Source organism: Mustela nivalis, assembly GCF_964662115.1.
Source record: "Mustela nivalis genome assembly, chromosome: 10".
Classification (NCBI taxonomy): domain Eukaryota; kingdom Metazoa; phylum Chordata; class Mammalia; order Carnivora; family Mustelidae; genus Mustela; species Mustela nivalis.
In genome coordinates, this window is record NC_139029.1 from 19,975,853 (window position 1) to 19,996,497 (window position 20,645).

Below are 20,645 nucleotides of genomic sequence, written 5' to 3' on the forward strand. Positions count from 1 at the left end.
ACTGAGCCACCCAGGCGCCCCTACCCTGAGCTTTTGAGAGAGATCTGGACTGAACATACATATAGGTTTGGGCATCATCTGCACATTGGTGGCTCTAGAAACCATGGGAATACTTCTAGCACAGGCGTTCATTTAGGTGGAGACACGAAGTAGCGTCCTCTTCTACAAAGACGACTCAGAATTCTTTCAGCAAGATACCCTCCTGTTTGTGATTCTCTAAGGACAGAGTGTGTTAATTGAAACTTTCTGTTAGCTAACCCTGTATCATCACCCTGATCATCTAGTGGATAATGTGGTTAACAGTTGAGATACTGTTAATTCCGTCTTCCGTATCTGCCAGCAAATCCTGTTATGTTTACTAACCATTTCCAGATGTTCTCACTTATGTATCAGACATTTATTCAGTGCCACATACATCGGAAACAAAATACTGACCTCAGATCTGTTAACATGAGGGTTCAAATAGAGCTTTGTTTACACTAATGATTACACTATGTTCAGGCTTCTAATGACTGTACCCTGTGTTAATACCCCTATTCTCTCTAATTCCTTTTATACTTGTTGGAAGGTTAACACTCAACTGATTTGACTTCTCAGCTAGTCTTTTTTTTTTTTTAGTGGTTGCTCTGGGAATTACAATTCACATTTTACCTTAAAACAACCTAGTAATCTTGTTCAGGTATATATCAATTTGATATCAGTATAGCTTGTTCCTTTTCCCCGTGGTGCTGTTATTCTCATACAAATTATGTATTTATATATCATAAGCCAATTGCTAAGCTTTTGTAATTATTGCTTTATACATTGTCTTTTTAATTAGATAGGAAAATAAAATTATATACTTTTATACTGTCTTTTATATTTACCTGTGTAGTTACTTTTCTTATCGCTCTTTATTTTTTCCTATGGATTCTGGTTACTGTCTAGTTTCTCTCACGTCAGCATGAAAGTCTGCACTGTTTCTCATAGAACAGGTCGGCTAGGGATGAATGCTCTCAGTTTTTGTATATCTGTCTTTCTCTCGCCTTTGTTTTAAAAGGATAGTTTTGCTGGATGTAGGATTTTGGTTTAAGTCTTTTTCCTTCATCATTTTGAATCCTAAGTGTGGATCATTTTGTGTTTATCTTACACTTTTTTTGAGTTTCTTGGATGTATTTTTCATCATTTGGGGGCAGTATTAATTTCCCATTATGTGTATGTCTGTATACTTGATGGTTTGTATGCTTGAAGGTTTGTTCTCTGAGGCCCTCTTCATTTTTCTTCATTCTTTTTTATTCTGTTCCTCAGACAGGGTAATCTCCGTGAACTTGTCTTTGTTTTTGCTGATTCTTCTGCCAGCTCAGATCTGCTGTTGAGCCTACCTAGTGAATTTTTCTTTTCAGTTATCATACTTTTCAACTCCAGAAAATCTTTCTTTTTCTTTTCTTAAGGACTTTATTTGAGAGAGGGCATACAAGTCGGGTGAGGGCCAGAGAGAGAAGCAGAATCCCTGCTGAGCAAGGAGCCTGATGCCTGGCTTGATTCTGGCATGACCTGAGCCAAAGGCAAACACTTAACTGACTGAGCCACCCAGGTACCCCAGTCTTTCTTTTTTTTTATACAATTTCTGTTGCTATTGCTATTGCTACTCTGTATTTGACGAGGCATTTTTCTTAATCTTAATGCTTTATCTTAATGCTTCAGACATGGTTTTCTTTAGTTATTTGAAGTATTTAGAAGAGTTTATTTAAAGTCTTTGTCTAGGGGCACCTGGGTGGCTCAGTCGGATAAGCCGCTGCCTGTGGCTCAGGTCATCATACCAGCGTCCTGAGATGGAGCCCTACATCAGGCTCCCTGCTCAGCAGAGAGCCTGCTTCTCCTTCTCCCCCTACCTCTGCCTGCGTATGCTCTCTCTATCTCTCTGTCAAATAAGTAAGTAAATAAAATCTTTAAAGTCTTTGTCCAGTAAGCCCAACATCTAGACCTCCTCAGGTATGGTTTTGTTGACTGCTTTTTTTCCCTGTATATAGACCATACTTTCCTCTTTATTTGTGTATCATAACTTTTTCTAAATACTGAGCATTTAAAATAATGTGGCAATCTGCAAATCAGATTCTCCCTTCCCTCCTGCACATTTCTTTTTTATTTAGTGACTTTCCTGGATGAAATATCTGTAGAGCCTGTATTCTTTGTTGTATGACCAATGAAGTCTCTGCTTGGTTGGTTTAGTGGTTAGCTAATGGTTAGACAGAGATTTTCTTAAATGTCTTGGACCAGTAAATTATCCAGCCTTTGCCAAGGGGTTCTGTCTGTACATTGGCGTATACTTTCAATGTTCCCAGCAGGCAGTATACAACTTTGCCTTAGCCATTACTTCCTGCTTGCACAGAATTTCAAGGACAGCCAGAGGGTAAGAGATCAGGGCCCTCTCAGGCCTTTCCTGGGTATGTCCAGAGCCTGCAAATGCATGTGCCCTTCTAGATGCCTAAGAATATGTCAGAGCTGGGCACCTGGGTGGCTCAGTGGGTTAAAGCCTCTGCCTTCAGTCATGATCCCAGGGTCCTGTGATCGAGCCCCCCACATCGGGCTCTCTTAAACAGGGAGCCTGCTTCCTCCATTCTCTCTCTGCCTGCCTCTCTGCCTACTTGTGATCTCTGTCTGTCAAATAAATAAATAATATCTTAAAAACAAAAAAAAAAAGAATATGTCAGAGCTTTCCTGAAGCCCATATAGACCTCTCAATCCTGGACATTTATGATTTTTGTTCAGTGTCCTGTTAGCCTCCAGCTGGTATCACTGCCTTAGGCTTTGGGGATGTTAAACACTACAACTGACTGTTTTTTGAAAAATCTCCAAAGGATAGGGCTCTTCACACAGAACAAGCTCTGAATCAGGTCCAATAAAGATAAGGAGAATGGAGTTTCTTGGTGCTATCAGTCAGATCACATACTAACAGCTCTCTGGGGATGGGGCTTTTAGAGATCTCCACATTTGTTCTCTCCTTTCCAGTAGCTGCTAGGCTGCTGGTTTTTATAACTACTGTGGTTGTGAGGGTCTTGGTTTTCAAGGCTAACCGAAAGCTGGGGAGAGGGAAGTGCGAGTCAGGGTAGTTAAAATGCCATAATACTCTCTGGTCTTACCAAGATTGAGCTGGTTTTCTTTCTTTCTTTTTTTTTAGTTGCAATAAAATATGCACAATATCAAGTTTACAGTTTTTTTAAAAGATTATTCATTTATGTGACAGAGAGCATACAAGCAGGGGGAGGGGCAGAGGGAAAGGAAGAAGCAGGCTTCCCACTGAGCAGGGAACCCCATGCAGGGCTCGATCCCAGGACCCTGAGATCCCGACCTGGGCCAAAGGCAGACACAACCAACTGAGCCACCAGGTGCCCCTGAAGTTTACCATTTTAACATTTCTAAAGGATATAGTTGGTGACATTAAGTATATTCACATTGTTCTACAACCATCACCACTATCTATCTTTAGACTTTTTCATTTTCCTAAACCAAAACTCTGTACCCATTAGTGATGATAATTCTTCATTCTCCCCTCCCTCGGCTCCTGAAAACACCATCTGACTTTTTTTTTTTTTTAAGATTTCATTTTTTTATTTATTTGACAGAGAGATCACAAGTAGGCAGAGCGGCAGGCAGAGAGAGGGGGGGAAGCAGGCTCCCCGCCGAGCAGAGAGCCCAATGCAGGGCTCGATCCCAGGACAGTGAGACCACAACCTGAGCCAAAGGCAGAGGCCTAACCCACTGAGCCACCCAGGTGCCCCATCATCTGACTTTCTGTCTCTGAATTTGACTCTTATAGGTGAAGTAGAATCCCATAATGTTTTCCTTTTGTGTTTAGCTTATTTCATTTAGCATAATGTCTCAGAATTCATCTGTATTGTAACATAAGTCAGAATTTCATTCCTTAATAAGGCTGAATAATATATTCCACATTTTATCTATCCATTCACCTGTTGATGGATATTTGGGTTGTTTTTTATTGTCAGTAATGCTACTATGAACATGACTGTACAAATATGTATTTGAGTTCCTACTTTCAGTTCTTTGGGGTATATATCCAGAAGTGGAATTGCTGGGTCCTGTGATAATTCTGTTTTTAATTTCAATTTTTTTTTTAAGTATGGGACCCAGCGTGGAGCCCGGTGTGGGGCTTGAACCCACAACCCTGAGATCAAGATGTGAGCTGAGATCAAGGGTCAGATGCTTGCAGTGCCTGGATGGCTCAGTGGGTTGGATGGCCAACTCTTGATTTTGGCTCCGGTCATGATCTCAGGGTCCTGGGATCGAGCCCCGTGTTGTGCTTTGCACTCTTTGGGGAGTGTGTTTAAGAATTCTCTCTCCCCCTCCCTGTACACCTCCCCTGTGCATGCTTGCACTCACTCTCTCTCTCTGCCTCTCTCAAATAAATAAATAAATAAATATATTAAATAATTACCTTTTAAAACAAAAATCAGCCACTTAACCAACTGACCCAACCAGGCACTCCCCCATCTCTTCCAGTCTTGACGGCTTACTTAGTGGTATGACCCAAACCCTCATTCCTGAGGGATCTGAACCACTAGTTACCATGCTTTTCTCAGGCCAGAGTATCCAATTTGTCTGCTTATGGTACTCTGAGAGGTGGGAAAGGGAATACTAATGGGCACCCAAGTGGATCATCTGGGTTCCAGATATATTGTTACTGTCCCATTGTGGAACAGCAGCCCTACTTCTTTCCGATAATAAGGATCAGTTACCCCTGCCAAGATGGTAATTCCTCCTTTGCCTTTTGATCCCTAGATACAAGAACTCGAAAATGCCCAGGTGACAGCCATAGCTTATAGACTCTAGGGATTCTTTCCCCACCCCCTCGGGATTCTTTTGTCTCTTATGAAAGTGTTCTCTTTTGGTGACATAAATCTTTGCAGAACCCAGAATTGCAGGGGTAATACACACAAATTCCCCAGGTGGGTCTTTGGGATTTGATGATAAACAGAGTATATTGTGTTTGTACCCCCCCCCCCCATTTTCCTATATTCTTGTAATTTTCCTATATTCTTGTAATTTTCTTAGCATATGAAGGTCTTTGATTTGGGGTATGTATTGCATCCAGGAGGTTGGCATTCTGTCCAGCTGTGCCTTCATCAGGCCATTTCAATGTTCTTTTAGGTTAGGAACTCCTAGATGATGCTATATATGATACCACCAGTAGATCCCGTGTTCCTGGAACCTATCTTGCACTTACTGTGAGGAAGTGATATTGTGTGGCATGATGCTTACTGGTAGATTAAACCTTTCGTGAACTCTCGTGTGGTGATGTTCCAGAGGGCAGGAAGGACAAACCTACCCCCAGACTATGTCCTTATTCCTTTCAGAATAAATTGTTTGCCTTTTCAGGGTGGGAGGGGCCAGTTAGTCAAGTCAGCTTGCCATCAAGTGGTTTCCTTAAAGATGGTGCCATATTGGAGCTTAGTGTTTGCCTCTTTTGCTGGCCATTTGGACTTTTGGCTGCATCAGTAACTGGAGCATCCCTGTAAGTGGGAATTCATGCAGTTGTCCATGCATGGTATATATCTCTGCTATCGTGACCACATTTTTTCATGTGCCCATTTCATGTGCACTGGGGAGGCCGTGAAAAAAGATGGCTGACAGAAACTGGTTGAATCATTGTCTACTTGGTTGTTTAGTGCCTCTTTCATGGTAGGTGTTCTCTGATGAATGTCAGGACTAGACCTTAACTTGGTTGTATCCACTCCGTAGCCCTCCTGCATGCCTCTACCCTAAGACTTCCTTGTTGCACTATTCCAGTCTTTCTACTTTTAAGCCCCCTGACCAGCATGTTGCAACATTTGCCTACCATGTCTTTGTCTATACATAGTAGACAGTCAAGTGTACTGCCTAAAGCTCTGCCCATTGGGAAGGTTTTCCTTTACCACTGTTTTCGGAGCCACCCCCTGAGGGAAGCTTTATGTAGCACCTGTCCAGTTTTCGCTTGTACCACATACAGATGTCTGTGAGAACTATAAGGGTTTTGTCTCTGTCAGCTGATGATAGAGCCCCCCCATATGGCCAAAAAGGTATATGCTGAGGGAGGGGCGCTTGTATGACAGTGGTGGGTGATATGATGGGGTAGGCTCTCTGCTCAAGCTTGTGACTTCTGGTCCTATTTGTGCTTGATCTTGGTTGTATCGCTTTGATCTTACGTTGGATTGTTACTGGGTTCACCCAACATTATAACTTGGTGTGTTTCACAGAACTTAGGTCAAAATGGGTGATTCTAGATAAATGGGCACTTGGTGTCTTGGTGGTCACATGCTCCATATCTCTTAGGATGCAGTATCATGCCAGGAGTCATTGTGCAGAAGACATTTGATTTTTCACTACAAAAGGCATGGCCTTGCTCCAGAACCCCAGGGGGTCATATAGTGATTCTCCCACTGGGGCTTGCCACAGTACCATAGGATCTGCTAGGTTGTTTATCACCATCCAGGCCTGCAGATTCCTTTCCTGCTTTGAGCTACTCTTGAAATGCACCTTTTTATGTCTCCTGGTTTAGAAGCCATAGCAGTATTCTCAGATTCTCAGGTGGAATGGCTCCCTCTTAATTGTGGGAGATGCAAGGTGCAGGTATTTACTTGGTTGCCTTTACTTGAATGGCATGTCTTATCAAGCCCTCACTACTGGGACCATAAAAATTTTACTGATGTAATGGGTTCCTGAATCTTTGAGACATTTGTCTCTCTGTGGAGTAAATGTCTTTTGACAAGCCTTCAGTGTGCTTTCCACTCCTTGGTCCTCTGGCCCAGTTAGCAAGATGTTACAGTGGCTCAGTTGGTTAGGTTTCCAGCACTTGGTTTTGGCTCAGGTCATGATCTCAGGGTGGTGGGACTGAGCCCTGTGTCAGGCTCCACACTCAGGTGGGAGTCTCTCGGTCTCCCTTTGCCCCTCCCCCCTCACAAATAAATAATGAATCTTTAAATATATATATATATCTTGAGTCACTGTGATGTCCTGCAGAAACTCCAGATGACCCATGCCTCTTTGGACTATATTATGTAAGAAGGTTGCAGAATTAACATAATCCTGTATATAAGTGTGTGCTGTAATCTATGTGAATGTGAATTGTTTCTGATCCTGTTTACTTAAAGAAATTTAAAAAAAAACAAGTTTATTCCTGCAGTCATTGACTGCAAACGGTGCTCCTGGGCCTATTAACCTGCTCTAGCGAACATACCTCTGGCGTGGCAGCTCTAGTTGAAGCTAATATTAGATTCAGTTTGTGGCCATCTGCCGCCTGCCTCCAAGATTTGCTTGATTTCTTCAGGGACCACACTGTGAATTCTGCACCCACCAGGGTATTGCACTAATTTCTGCCAGCCCCCCTGCCTTGACTGTGGGTTACAACATTGTCTTGTTTTGTTATTTATTATCTTGGCAGGTGGACTAGGGCAGGCTTAGTTTCTTCTACCTAGCCTTTCCCAGCATGGTAACTCTTACACCACAGCCCAACAACTCAAAATAGGGATTGCCCTAATTCCAAGTATGTCTGTTTCAGTGATACATTCAGGAACTGAAGAAATGACCAGCAGGAAGGCTCACATGCGCAGTACTCTTCAAGTGCCTGATACAGCTAGAGCGTTCCGTCCACACGTAGACCACCACTGTTCACCACTGGTGAAAGTTTAAGAGTTGGGCGGGCACCTTCTACCAGGGTTATCTGTGTTACGGCTCTCATCAGTGATGAGGGATCCTCATTGTCATCTAGTCTGTGAATAATTCAACTCTAAAACCCCTTTATACTCCCGATTTTTTTCAGATCACTCCTGGCACCAACTATTGGTAGGTTTTGTTCGAAAAGGGACTCTGAATTACAGTTTAGCGATTCAGACTGTTTATTAGGGAATGCCCTTGGGATCCAAACCGAAGAGAATTATGAAGCAAGATTGGGCAGACTGATCCTGTCTAATTTAAGAGCCCGGAAACATTTTTTTGTTTTATTTTCCTACTTGCATTCTAAACTGACAATTTACTTTATATAAGATAACTTCTACATTCTTAGGCAAAGCCAGTTCCTTCTAAGGTATCACTGATATCCTTTCTCAGGTGTTTATGTGAGTTTTGTTGGGGGGCATGTTGTTTGTTTTTACATAAAAATTTTGTTTCGGGCACCTGGGTGGCTCAGTGGGTTAAGCCGCTCGGGTCATGATCTCAGGGTCCTGGGATCAAGTCCAGCGTCGGGCTCTCTGCTCAGCGGGGACCCTGCTTCCTCCTCTCTCTCTCTCTGCCTGCCTCTCTGCCTACTTGTGATCTCTGTCAAATAAATAAATAAAATCTTTGAAAAAAAATTTTCTTATTTCTTTGCACTCTGGCAAATTCAAGATGGGGATTGGAAAAGAAACTTATTTGAGTAAACCAAGAATAATATATTTTAAAATGAAAATTAGCCTTAAATGTTTTATGATATATTTGTACTATACATCTGTATCCCAGCTGGTAGTGTTCTCACTTAATAAGTTATACATTTCTGTAATGTTCCAGTTTTAAATTATAATCAGTGTTACTGATTAAAAAAAAAAAGTGATGGATTTTGTGTTTTAAGTATATAATTTACCTTTTTCTCTTTTTAGAAACTATACCCCACCTCCCAAAACTAGTTAATAGTGGCATGGAAGATCCATTTGGTGAGTATTACCTGCATTTTTCTTACTAGATGATATTTGTGGGGTGTTTTCCAAAAAAATCATATTGCAGATTAGAAAGACTAGTTAGGAAGTACTTAAAATTTAAAATAGGCATTTAAAATATGCATCAGCCATGAAAGGGACTCAGCATGCTGGAGTAAGATTTTGATTCAAGAATTTTGTGATTCTTTGCCAAATGTAAAGAAGTCTGGATCTCGTTTTATGGTAGTATAACTTGAAGTACAGTAAAAATGTTACCAATGTTACATTCTGCTCATGCCCAGTTACCCTAGAGGACTGAAGTTCGACACATTGGCTACTGGTACAAGTAATTAGATTCTCAGGTTAATATCTGTTATCTCGCTTTGGGAACATGGCTGAAAACTTGGCAAGGTCCAAATTTATCTTCTGCTTTTAATGACCCTAAATTGTTATGGTGGGTTTCTGCCACGCCCCCCAACCGTGTCAGCTTACAAGTTCATCAGCATAATCCTCAGTGTGAACACTAGAGGGCAGTCACTACTTTTGTCATAAGTTTTATTACCACGTTAATTCTGGAGGGGATTACTTATGAACAGTTTAGTAAACCGTGTTGATTTTGGTTGCCTGGTGACAAATCCTAAAGAACATGTACATATGACAAACTAGAGTAACATTTGACTACTCCAAAGGTGTTTACTGGAAACTTGTTTTTTCTCTCTGACCTCCTTACCTCACCTTAGGCATAACCTAAATTTAATTGAATCTAATTAATTAAATTTATCATTAAATTAATTAAATTTACTAGAGAATACCAAAGGAGAGTTGCTATAGAAGTTATGGTTTGTCGGTAGTCAATTGAAACATAAATGGAGGGACACTTGGGTGGCTCAGTGGGTTAAAGCCTCTGCCTTCAGCTCAGGTCATGATCCCAGAGTCCTGGGATCCAGCCCTGCATGGCTCTCTGCTCAGCGGGGAGCCTGCTTCCTTCACCTCCTCTCTCTCTCTCTGCCTGCCTCTCTGCCTACTTGTGAACTCTGTCAAATAAATAAATAAAATATTTAAAAAAAGAAACATAAATGGAAATGTGCTTTTGATCACCAGTATGAGGAAAAGGTTGTGTTCTGTGCTAGTGAGACTTTTCCTCTTACACTTTAAATCTTGGAATCTGTAACTTGATTAACATTTATACTCATAATGTGGATTCTAGAGAAAAATGGAATTTTCTAAGCTGCTTATAAAATATAATATTTGCGGAGTACCTGGGTGGCTCAGTCGGTTAAGTGGCTGCCTTCGGCTGAGGTCATGATCCCAGGGTCCTGCAATTGAGCCCCATATCAGGCTCCAGGCTAGTCCAAGAGCCTGCTTCTCCCTCTCCCTCTGCCTGCTGTTCTGCCTACTTGTGCTCTCTATCTCTCTGTCAAACAAATAAATAAAAAATCTTAAAAAAAATAATATTTGCTAGTTTATGGTCCATTCGATACCATTTGACAAAGAGTAGAATTCTGAATGTAAAATAAGTTTGTTTCTTGGGCGCCTGGGTGGCTCAGTGGGTTAAGCCGCTGCCTTCGGCTCGGGTCATGATCTCAGGGTCCTGGGATCGAGCCCCACATCGGGCTCTCTGCTCAGCAGGGAGCCTGCTTCCTCCTCTCTCTCTCTCCCTGCCTGCCTCTCTGCCTACTTGTGATCTCTCTCTGTCAAATAAATAAATAAAATCTTAAAAAAAAATAATAATAAGTTTGTTTCTAAGAAGATGGAGTCCCTTTAAGATAGGGTGAGAATTTTGTTATAATTAGATTAGCTGACAGTTATGTGGATGGTTTGAAAAAGGATTATTTGTTGTATTCTGAAAATAAACGTTGGAGATATTGACCCATCAAGTTCCAGAGGGACAGACCAAAGGCCTCTGGGACCTTTCCTATATGGACAGATACTTACACATTTCATTATATAATATTTTAATATCACCTTTGTTAATACTGCCACTGGTCCCCATTGGAAGTCTTAAATATTGAGAAGCTGTCAGATTCACTCTGGTGAATATGTCTTCCAAAATTACAATTTTCTTTTGGAAGCCTGACTTATGTCACTGGCAGCAAGTACTGTCCATTTTCTTCATAGTGATAGATGTACTTTTATTCAGTTTTGAGAAAATATCTGTCAAATATCTAAGCTGGAATAACATAGTTTGTTATTCAAGTAAAAATGGTATTTCATGAAAAAAGCTGGCTAGTTGAGCTTGCAACTCAACCACCCAAGTACTTTTATTGAAGGTAACTGTTAGACTTTAGTATAAGTTATGTGCATACTTACCACTTCCTTACACAGAAAAATAAAAGGACATGTACTGAAGCATAGAGATTTATTAAAACTGGTAATTTTTACAGCTTTGTCCAGGACATTCTTAAATCAAAACTGGCATTGTCTTTAACTGCAGTAATGTCATGGTGAGGACCGTGAGTCCTGTTACAGTTTGTGCTGCTGCCTTGACTTGCATTAAGGTACCAGCAGTTTTGCTCACTATTGCTTTTGCACTGTTGGTACAGTGTCAACACTGAAAAGGCTAATAGTCGTTTAGTTTTATTAAGTAAGTATATAGCTGTACCTCTTAGACTCCTGGAATGATCTCAGGGATCCCCAGGCATCAGGTGACCATCCTTGCTTCAGTTTCCTGAAGTTTAAGGAGTCTGTTCCATGGAAGAAAAGCAACTCTGGGCAGAGTCAGGACTTGTCCTGGAAATTGTACTGGGCAGGGCTCCAGTGTGCACCCAGTCTTGGACAGGTAGCAGAAGTATGGTCAGAGGAAGTGAGCAGTTCTGAGTTCTGTGATTTCTCCCAGATTGACCATGATCCACCTATAGCTTTCAGGAGCTCGTTAAACTGCTGAGTGTTTTGAGAAGAAATTTATCAACACTTCAGTCAAGAAAAGCCGAGGACCGTGCTTACCTGGGCACTACATTCTTATATTCAAAAAGAGGATAAATGGCAGCAAAGATCGTAGTAATGGCAGCCTTCAGTGTGTCTGGAATAACATAGTTTGTTATAGTGTGTCTGTTCCAATCTGGACAGATGTCTCTCTGGGTGTGGTGCACAGGTGTCATCCTGGATAGCACTACTAATCTGGGGACATGGTTCAGTCCTGTGTCATCTTATTAATGGCCAGGTGCTTCTCAGTGCTGGGCCTCCAAGAAATTTCCTGGTTCTCACCTCTTTCTCCTTTAGCTCTGCCTCCTGGAGGAATTCTTCGCCTTTATCCTCACTTGAAATTTTCTTTTCTACTCTTAAATTCTGAATTTCTGGGAGGTTTTATTCGGGGAATGTTTCTTTCATAGTATCCTTTTATTGTTTCAGCAACCTGTCTTTGCCTTGCACAGTCCCTTTTCCCCTAAAGTTGCTTTTCTGTGTTTGTTTTGATCTATTTTATGTTAGGGTTTTCCTCTGATGTCTCATAATAATTAGCTGTCTGCTCATGATTAAGAGTGGGAAGCTTTAAATTAGAAGCTTTGAACACATAGACTGATTACCTCTGGGCCTTTCTGTAGGGTGAGCTTCTTGTCCATCTTGTTGAAGAAAAAGCCCCAAGTCAGTAGGAGCAGATTTTCCCATCACTGACTAGATGTCTGGATGGTAAGGAGAGAAGAGGACTTGGCGGGGGGAGCGGGGAGATGCTCCATTCAACTCCATTGTGCACGTGGTTGCCTAATGCCCCTCAGTTTTCAGTGCTGTATTCCCACCCTCAACTGTCTTCTGTGTCACCAGTCCAGAAACCAATTGTTTTATTCCTTCCAAGAAACAGACCTCTTGAATTCTGCCACTGTTAGTGTGGGACAGACATTCTAAGTCGGAGTGGAGAAGGTTGATGAAGGAATGAAACGGTTTTTACCCTGATTCTCTTTATTTTATTTCCCTCCCTTTCATCCAGTTCCATAGGTACCTGGCAGAATTCAATGAAAGTATTATTAATCTGTATTAATAATTTATAGCGGGGGTAGTGGGGGGAGTAATGACCGCACTGTATGTTAAGTGCTAGAAGGAAGCAAGAGAAGATGGAAGATGTGTGTTTAGTTCATGCTACTGTGATGTTTCATACCTCTCGGCTTTTAAAAATGGCTCATTACTACTTCTGCTTGCTTTCTTCCTCCCTTATCATCTGTTTATGGGTGAACAGCCACTTTCCCCAAAGCATGCCAGAAGAAAAGGGACTGGAACCCTGTCATATGAAGCTCCAAAAGGTTTATTTGGAGTAGGAGAGAATCTATATACTAAATTGCCTTCCCAAAATCTTCTGACAACTTTATTAAGTTTCTATACACCCTCCCTTCCATAGAAGTGAACACAATTTGTTGGAAAATATTTTTTTAATGTGCTTGATGAAATAATTATTATAATCATATATATATTTACTTACTTACTTACTTGCTTACTTGTCAGAGAGAGTGCACAAGCAGGGGGAGTGGCAGCCCGAGGGAAAAGCAGGCTTTCCACGGAGCAAGGAGCCCAATGTGGGACTTGATCCCAGGACACTGGGATCGTGACTTGAGCCAAAGGCTGAGGCTTAACCTGCTGAGCCACCCAGGTGTCCCTTAATGAAATAAGTATTTAATGAGATAGATTATTAATATGAAGTCTGAATTTGAAGCTAGTTGCAAAGGCTTTTATTCATATGCATGGTATTTTAGGAACAGATTTATAAGGTAATATCTCTTTCAGATTAAAATTCGTATCATGTAGGAATATGAGAAGAGTTGTGTTGAAGTGGTAAACAGAAGCTGTATCTAAACAAATAAAAATTATTTTCTTCCTGTTCTGTATCTGAATTCATAAGTCATTGTGTAATAATGGGGTTTTTCCTAGCTTTTCAAGGACAGTTGTTCAGGAGCCATGCTCAAAGCTAATACACTTGACTTCAAAGTTCGTGGGAAAACAGGATGCCTGGCTGGCTGGGTCAGTAGAGTATGTGACTCTTGGTTTTGGGCTTGTGAGTTTGAGCCCCACATTGGGTGTAGAGATTTCTTTAAAAAAAAAAAAATCTTTAAAAAAAAAAAGTTCATGTGATGATTAGCATCACAAAATGTTGTTACCACTTGAAGTTCTAAATGTTTTAATAACACAGTCTTCACTCCCTCTGCTTTAAGAATGAAGACCAAAATATGAACTTAATTAGTTTGGAGATCCTTAGGGAGTAAGAGATAAATTCCTCTGGAATTAAACTGTGCCAAAAATTATAGTAGTTCTATTTTTTTCCTGTGGTTTTAAATAGAAATTTTTTTAAAAAGCATTATTATAAACTTATATTATCTTCCTTTCCTGTTAGGACTATAAACTTATGGAGGGCAAGATCTTCCTACTGTTATATCCCACTGCCCAAGAATAAGCACATAATACATATTTGTATGTATTTCTTACCATGGTTTTAAATATTCTTAATAAAGTAGAATTACCAAGGGTATGGGGGTGGCTCAGTTGGTCAAACAACTGTCTCCTGGTTTTAGCTAGGGTCATGATCTCATGGTTTTGAGATCAAGACCCAAGTCAGGCTCTGTGCTCAGTGTGAAGTCTGCCTCTCTACTTCTCTACTTCCTCTCCCTCTCAAATAAACAAATAAAATTTTTATTAAAAAAAAAAAAAGCAGGGACGCCTGGGTGGCTCAGTTGGTTGAGCGGCTGCCTTCGGCTCAGGTCATAATCCCAGCATCCTAGGATCGAGTCCCACATCAGGCTCCTTGCTCCGCAGGGAGCCTGCTTCTCCCTCTGACTCTGCCTTCCACTCTGTCTGCCTGTGTTCGCTCTCGCTCTCTCTTTGACAAATAAATAAATAAAATCTTTAAAAAAAAAAAGCAGAGGGGTTCCTGCGTGGCTCAGGTTAAGCATCTACCTTCAGCTCAGGTCATGATTCCAGGGTCCTGGGATCGAGTCCTGCATCAGGTTCCGTGCTTAGCGGGGAGCCTACTTCTCTCCCTTTGCCTGCTGCTCCCCCTGCTTGTGCTCATGCTCTGTCTCAGTCAAATAAATAAATAAAATCTTTTTTAAAAAATTAAATTAAAAAAAAGTAGAATCACCAGTCTTAAGGGAAATAGAATGTGCAGAACCCCAGCTTCTATCAACTTTAATAGCACAAGATACCATGTAATTTTTTTTTCTGTCAGTAGAAAAAGATGAACCGTAGTGGTAATACAAGCCTGAAAAGTAATAATACTGTCATCCTGGACCATCTCCATATCCTCTTACTACTTTTCATCATTTCTGACTGCTTCTTTGCACCTAGAACATCATAGCAAATATAATAAGTTGGCTAAATATGTAGACTGGTTTCCGTCTGCATTTACTTTTGCATACTGAGCTTTTATCAATGTGTCATGGACACTGCATAGGCAGTGATTATTAAAATTAAAATTAAAAGGAGGGGCGCCTGGGTGGCTCAGTTGGTTGAGCAGCTGCCTTCGGCTCGGGTCATGATCCCAGCGTCCTGGGATCGAGTCCCACATCGGGCTCCTTGCTCGGCGGGGAGCCTGCTTCTCCCTCTGCCTCTACCTGCCATTCTGTCTGCCTGTGCTCGCTCTCTCTCCCTCTCTCTCTCTCTGATGAATAAATAAAATCTTTAAAAAAAAAAAAAATTAAAATTAAAAGGAGGTAATAGGAGAGATGGATGGCTTCACTTAGCATTTTGTATCTGCCTGTATGGTTTGCATCCTCTAACTATATATGTGTGTTACCTTTATTTTTCAAAACATAAGCAGGGATTTTATCTGGGTTGTAGTATTAAGGAAATTATTGTATCTTTTTTATATTTCTCAGTGTTAAAAATAAAATGTATAGGGGCACTTGGGTGGCTCGGTCGTTAAGCAGCTGCCTTCGGCTTGGGTCATGATCCTGGGTACTGAGATTGAGCCCCGCATGGGACTCCCTGCTCAGGGGAAAACCTGCTTCTCCCTCTCCCCTTCCCCGTGCTTGTGTTCCCTCTCTCGCTGTGTCTCCCTCTGTCAAATAAATAAAATCTTTAAAAAAATTAAAATTAAATGTGTAAAACTAATTTTTTAAAGGAGGTAAAAGACAATAAAAGGTTTTGTTAAAGGGAATTAAATACTGGTCATTTTATATGCACAGCTTAGTGGCTGTACCTCAAATAACCATGTTACCGTGTTACCTCTCTGGTTAATAAATGTGGCCGTTTAAAATATAAGACATTTTATTCCTTTTTTTTTTTTTAAGATTTTATTTATTTATTTATTTGTCAGAGAGAGAGAGAGAGAGAGAGAGCACGCACAAGCAGAGTAGCAGGCAGAGGCAGAGAGAGAAGCAGGCTCCCTGCCGAGCAAGGAGCCCCAGGCAGTACTCGATCCCAGGAACCTGGGATCATGACCCAAACCAAAGGCAGTGGCTTGGCTGACTGAGCCACCAAGGTGTCCCCATTTTATTCTTCTTAGGAACTAGATTCAACCTACTCTATCAAACTCGGACACAATTGACTTGTTCCTCATCCACTCACTGAACACTCATCCGGTGTTCAGTAAACAGTATAGGTCAGTAAACACCCAGCAAAAGCAAGGCAGCATGTCCTAACAGTTAAGCCCTCAGGCTCCAGAGTCAGACAAACCTGATTTCAGATCCCAGTTCTGCCATTTCTTGGCTATGTCCTTTTAGGCATTACAGTTAGTTGTCAAGCTTCAATTTATCTGAAAAGTAAGGAAATGGATTTTGCCTTTCCCACAAGGTTGCTGTAAGAATTAAACAAATGAATGTGGTGTGCCTGGGTGGCTCAGTGGGTTAAGCCTCTGCCTTTGGTTCAGGTCATCATCTCAGGGCCTGGGATCAAGCCCCACACCAGTCTCCCTGCTCAGCGGGGACACTGCTTCCCCTCACCCCCGCCTGCCTCTCTGCCTCCTTGTGATCTCTGTCTGTCAAATAAATAAATAAATAAATAAATCTTTAAATGAACTAATGCTTGTAATATTTGTAACATGGTGCCAAATACATAGTAAATATGTAATAGCTATAATGTCTTTAGTGCTAATGTCTTTTTTTTTTTTTAATGATTTTACTTATTTATTTGGGGGGAGTGCAGAGCAGGAGAGCACTGAGCAGGGGCAGTAGCAGAGGGACAAGCAGATACCTTGCTGAGTGTGGAACCTGACTCTGAGATCATGACCTGAGCCACAGTCCGATGCTTAATCAACTGAGCCACCCAGGTGACCCCCCTCCTTTTAAGTAATCTCTAATCTCCCCACTCAATTGGGGGCTCAAACTCAAGACCTTGAGATCCAGAGTCACATGTCCTACTGACTGAGCCAGTCAGATACCCCTGATCCCGGTTCCTAGGGAGCTTTCAATCTGGGTTAACCAGTTACAAGATATTCCATAGGATTTTTTTTTTAAACCTACTTGTTGTTCATTGAGATAATTTATATACAATAATAATTTATATACAAAAATTTATATACAATTTATATATACCCTTTATAGGTATATAGTCCTGTTTTTTTTACAAACATGTAAGATTGTGTAACCCATACTACAATCAGGATAATAGGGTATTTCCTTCACCCAATAACTACCCTCCTTACTTTTTAAATAATCTCACCCTCTTCCCTCCACCCCCAGCCCCTGGCAACAACTTGAACCTGAATTCTGCCCTTTTTCTATTATGTTATATAGACAAAATTGTACAACACATAGGCTTTTCTGGTTTTTTCCACTTAGCATGATGCTGTTGAGATTAATACATGCAGCTGCATGTATTAGTAATTCATTCCTTTCATACTTTTTCCAAAATGTCATATAGTTGGAATCCTACATAGCCTTTGAAAATGACTTCTTTCACTTAGTGATAGGTATTTAAGGTTCCTCCATGTCTTTTCAGAGCCTGATGCGACCTTTCTTTTTGTCGCTGAATACTATTCCATTGTTTAGATGTACCACAGTTCATTCATTCACCTACTGAAGGGCATCTTGGTTGCTTCCAAGTTATGGCAGTTATGAATAAAGCCGCTGTAAATGTGTATGCAGGTTTCTGTGAGCACATAATTTTCAATTTATCTTTTTATTTGAGAAAGAGCGAGCAGAGCAAGTGAGAGAGAACACAAGTAGGGGACGGGACAGTGGGACAGGGAAAAACAGGCTCCCCACACAACAGGGAGCTCAACATGTGGCTCAATCCCAAGACTGAGATTATGACCTGAACCAAAGGTAGAGAGTTAACTGAGCCACCCAGGCACCCTTAAAAGTTTCCAGTTATTTGGGTGAATACCAAGGAGTGCAGTTGTTGGAACATATTGGTATGAGTATATTTAGTTTTGTAAGAAACTTCCAGATTGTATTCCAAAGAGACTTTCCCATTTTGCATTCCCACTAGCAGTGAATGAGCCTTCCTATTGCTCCACATCCTCACCATCATTTGATATTATCAATGTTTTGGATTTTGGTCATTCTAATTCGTGTGTAGTTGTATCTAACTGTGACTTTAATATGTAGTTCCCCCATGACTAATGATGCTGACTGACTTGTGTGTAATTTGAAAAAATCCAGGTTTGTTTTGTTTTTTTTTTAAGATTTCATTTATTTATTTGACAGAGATCACAAGTAGGCAGAGAGACAGGCAGAGAGGAGGACGCAGGCTCACTGCTGAGCAGAGAGTCCGATGCAGGGCTCAATCCCAGAACCCTGGGATCACCACCCAAGCTGAAGGCAAAGGCTTAACCCACTGAGCCACCCAGGCACCCCATCCAGTTTTTTATTTTATGGTTTGTGGTCTTTGTTTTTTTTGTTTTTTTTTTTTTTTAAGATTTTATTTATTTATCAGAGAGAGAGAGAGCAGCAGACAGAGGGAGAAGCACTCTTCCTGCTTGAGCAAGGAGCCTGATGCAGGACTCGATTCCAGGACCATAGGATCATGATCTGAGCCAAAAGCAGATGCATAGTGGATTGAGCCACCCAGGTGGCCCAGGGCTCTTTGTCTTCTAAGAAGTCTTTGCTTAACCCAGTATCACAGAGATATTTCTCTATTTTTTCTTTAAAATGTCTTATAAGGGGACACCTGGGTGGCTCAGTTGGTTAAGCAGCTGCCTTCAGCTCAGGTCATGATCCCAGCGTCCTGGGATCGAGTCCCGCATTGGGCTCCTTGATCGGCAGGGATCCTGCTTCTCCCTCTGCCTCTGCCTGCCATTCTGTCTGCTTGTGCTTGCTCTCTCTCTCTCTCTCTCTCTCTCTGACAAATAAATAAATAAAATCTTTAAAAAAAATAAAAATTAAAAAAAATAAAATAAAATGTCTTATAGGTTTTTCATTTAGGTCAATGATACTCTTTGAGTTAATTCTTGGATATGGTGCAGTGTTGAAAATACTCTCTGTCCTCTGCTAAGTTACTTTGGCACTTCTGTTGAATTCCGGATGAAATGGGCAGTCTTCAGGATGCCTGTGTGGCTCAGCCAATTAAATGTCTGCCTTTGGCTCAGGTCATGATCATAAGGTCCTGGGATCTAGAGCTGCAGTGGGCTCCCTCCTTGCTCAGCGGGGAGCCTGCTTCTCCTCTGTCTGCCACTTCCCCTGCTTGTGCTCACTCTCTCTCTCCCTGATTAAAAAAAGAAGAAGAAAAAGAAAAAAAAAAAGAGCAATTTTCTAGGAAAATATAACTTACCAAAGTGGCTTAAGAATTAAAGATCCCGTAGGGACTAATCATCATGGAAGAAATGTTAAAATGTATCTAAGCTCAGTGGGTTTAATGATAATTTCATTGATAGTGTGAGGAAGCAAATAATTAGAATGATATATCAAAAAAAAAAAGAATGCTTTATCAACTGTAGGAGAGAAAAAAAAAGAAAATATGCCCATTTATTTTCTAAATCTCACAAGATCTTGATAACTGTAAGCTGACAAAGGTAGCACAAAAATAAAAGTGACCTGGGGGCTCAGTCAGTTAAGTGTCTGCCTTCAGCTCACGTCATGATCTCAGGGGCCTGGGATGGAGTGCCACTTCAGGCTCCCTGCTCAGCGGGGAATCTGCTTCTCCCGCTCCTCTGCTTCTCCCCCTCCACCCACCTATGTGCTTTCTCTCTTTCTCTCTCTCAAATAAATAAATAAAATCTTGAAAAAAATAAAAACAAAAGTGACATTTGTTCTATCTCAAGAAATACAGTTCTGGAAAAGCTATATAAAGTACTTGCAGATTAAATCTAATAAACATTGTTGTGTTTTTTTCTGATTACAATGATAATACATATTTCTTCCAGGAAAATTAGAAAATATAAAGTGGTATGAAGAAGAAACTCTTATGCCCAGTGATAACTGATTACCATTGATACCATTCTCATATATCTGCTTCCATGATCTTTTCCAGAACAATTACCTGTATAATCATACATTTTTTAAAGATTTATTTATTTATTTGAAAGAGAGAGAAAGCACAAGCGGGAGGGACAGAGGAAGGGAGAATATTAAACAGACTCAGCACTGAGTGTGGAGTCCAATGCAGGGCTTGGCACCAGGCTTGATCTCATGACCCTGAGATCACCACCTGAGCCAAAATCAAAAGTTGGATGCGTAACAGTTGACTGTGCCACCCAACTGCCACACTTGTATAGTTATACATTTCTAACATACCTATTCAGAACTTTTTTTCCCCATTTGATATGTCAAATATCTCAGTATATTAAAGGAATATGACCAAATTTAGGACCCAAAGATATTAAAGAATCTATAAATCTATAATATATAGATATGTAATATATCTATATATATCTAGAATATATAGCTATATAAATCTATAAATAATAACACATTAATATATCAGTAAATCAAATAACAGGAAGAAAATTATATGCTCATTTCTGGAGGTGACAAGAATTTTTGATAAAATTTAACTGTTCCAGCAAAAAACTTTTCTATACTAAGAATGGAATGATTTTTTTAAAAAACAAAAAGCACCTACCTGCATTGCTACTAAATTGATTTAAAAGTTGGTAGCATTAAGAAACATTTAGTAGAAATTAGATATAATTTCTTTTGACCACCACTGCCC

General features: G+C 40.6%; 2 protein-coding genes across 8 annotated transcripts in view; one reads left to right on the forward strand and one right to left on the reverse strand.

Moving 5' to 3' along the window:
* Positions 1-20,645, reverse strand: part of WASF2 (WASP family member 2) — a 937,387-nt gene that overhangs the window by 725,524 nt on the left and 191,218 nt on the right. The gene's annotated exons all lie outside the window — the stretch shown is intronic.
* PHACTR4 (phosphatase and actin regulator 4) overlaps positions 1-20,645 on the forward strand; it is a 110,645-nt gene that overhangs the window by 17,215 nt on the left and 72,785 nt on the right. For all 5 annotated transcript variants that reach the window (XM_082684807.1, XM_082684804.1, XM_082684808.1 and 2 more), the window contains exon 2: positions 8,604-8,657. Coding sequence is in view for 3 of the 5 variants with exons in the window: in XM_082684804.1 (XP_082540930.1) it covers positions 8,642-8,657 (16 nt within the window). In the remaining 2 variants the exon portion in view is untranslated. The remainder of the gene's footprint in view (positions 1-8,603; positions 8,658-20,645) is intronic.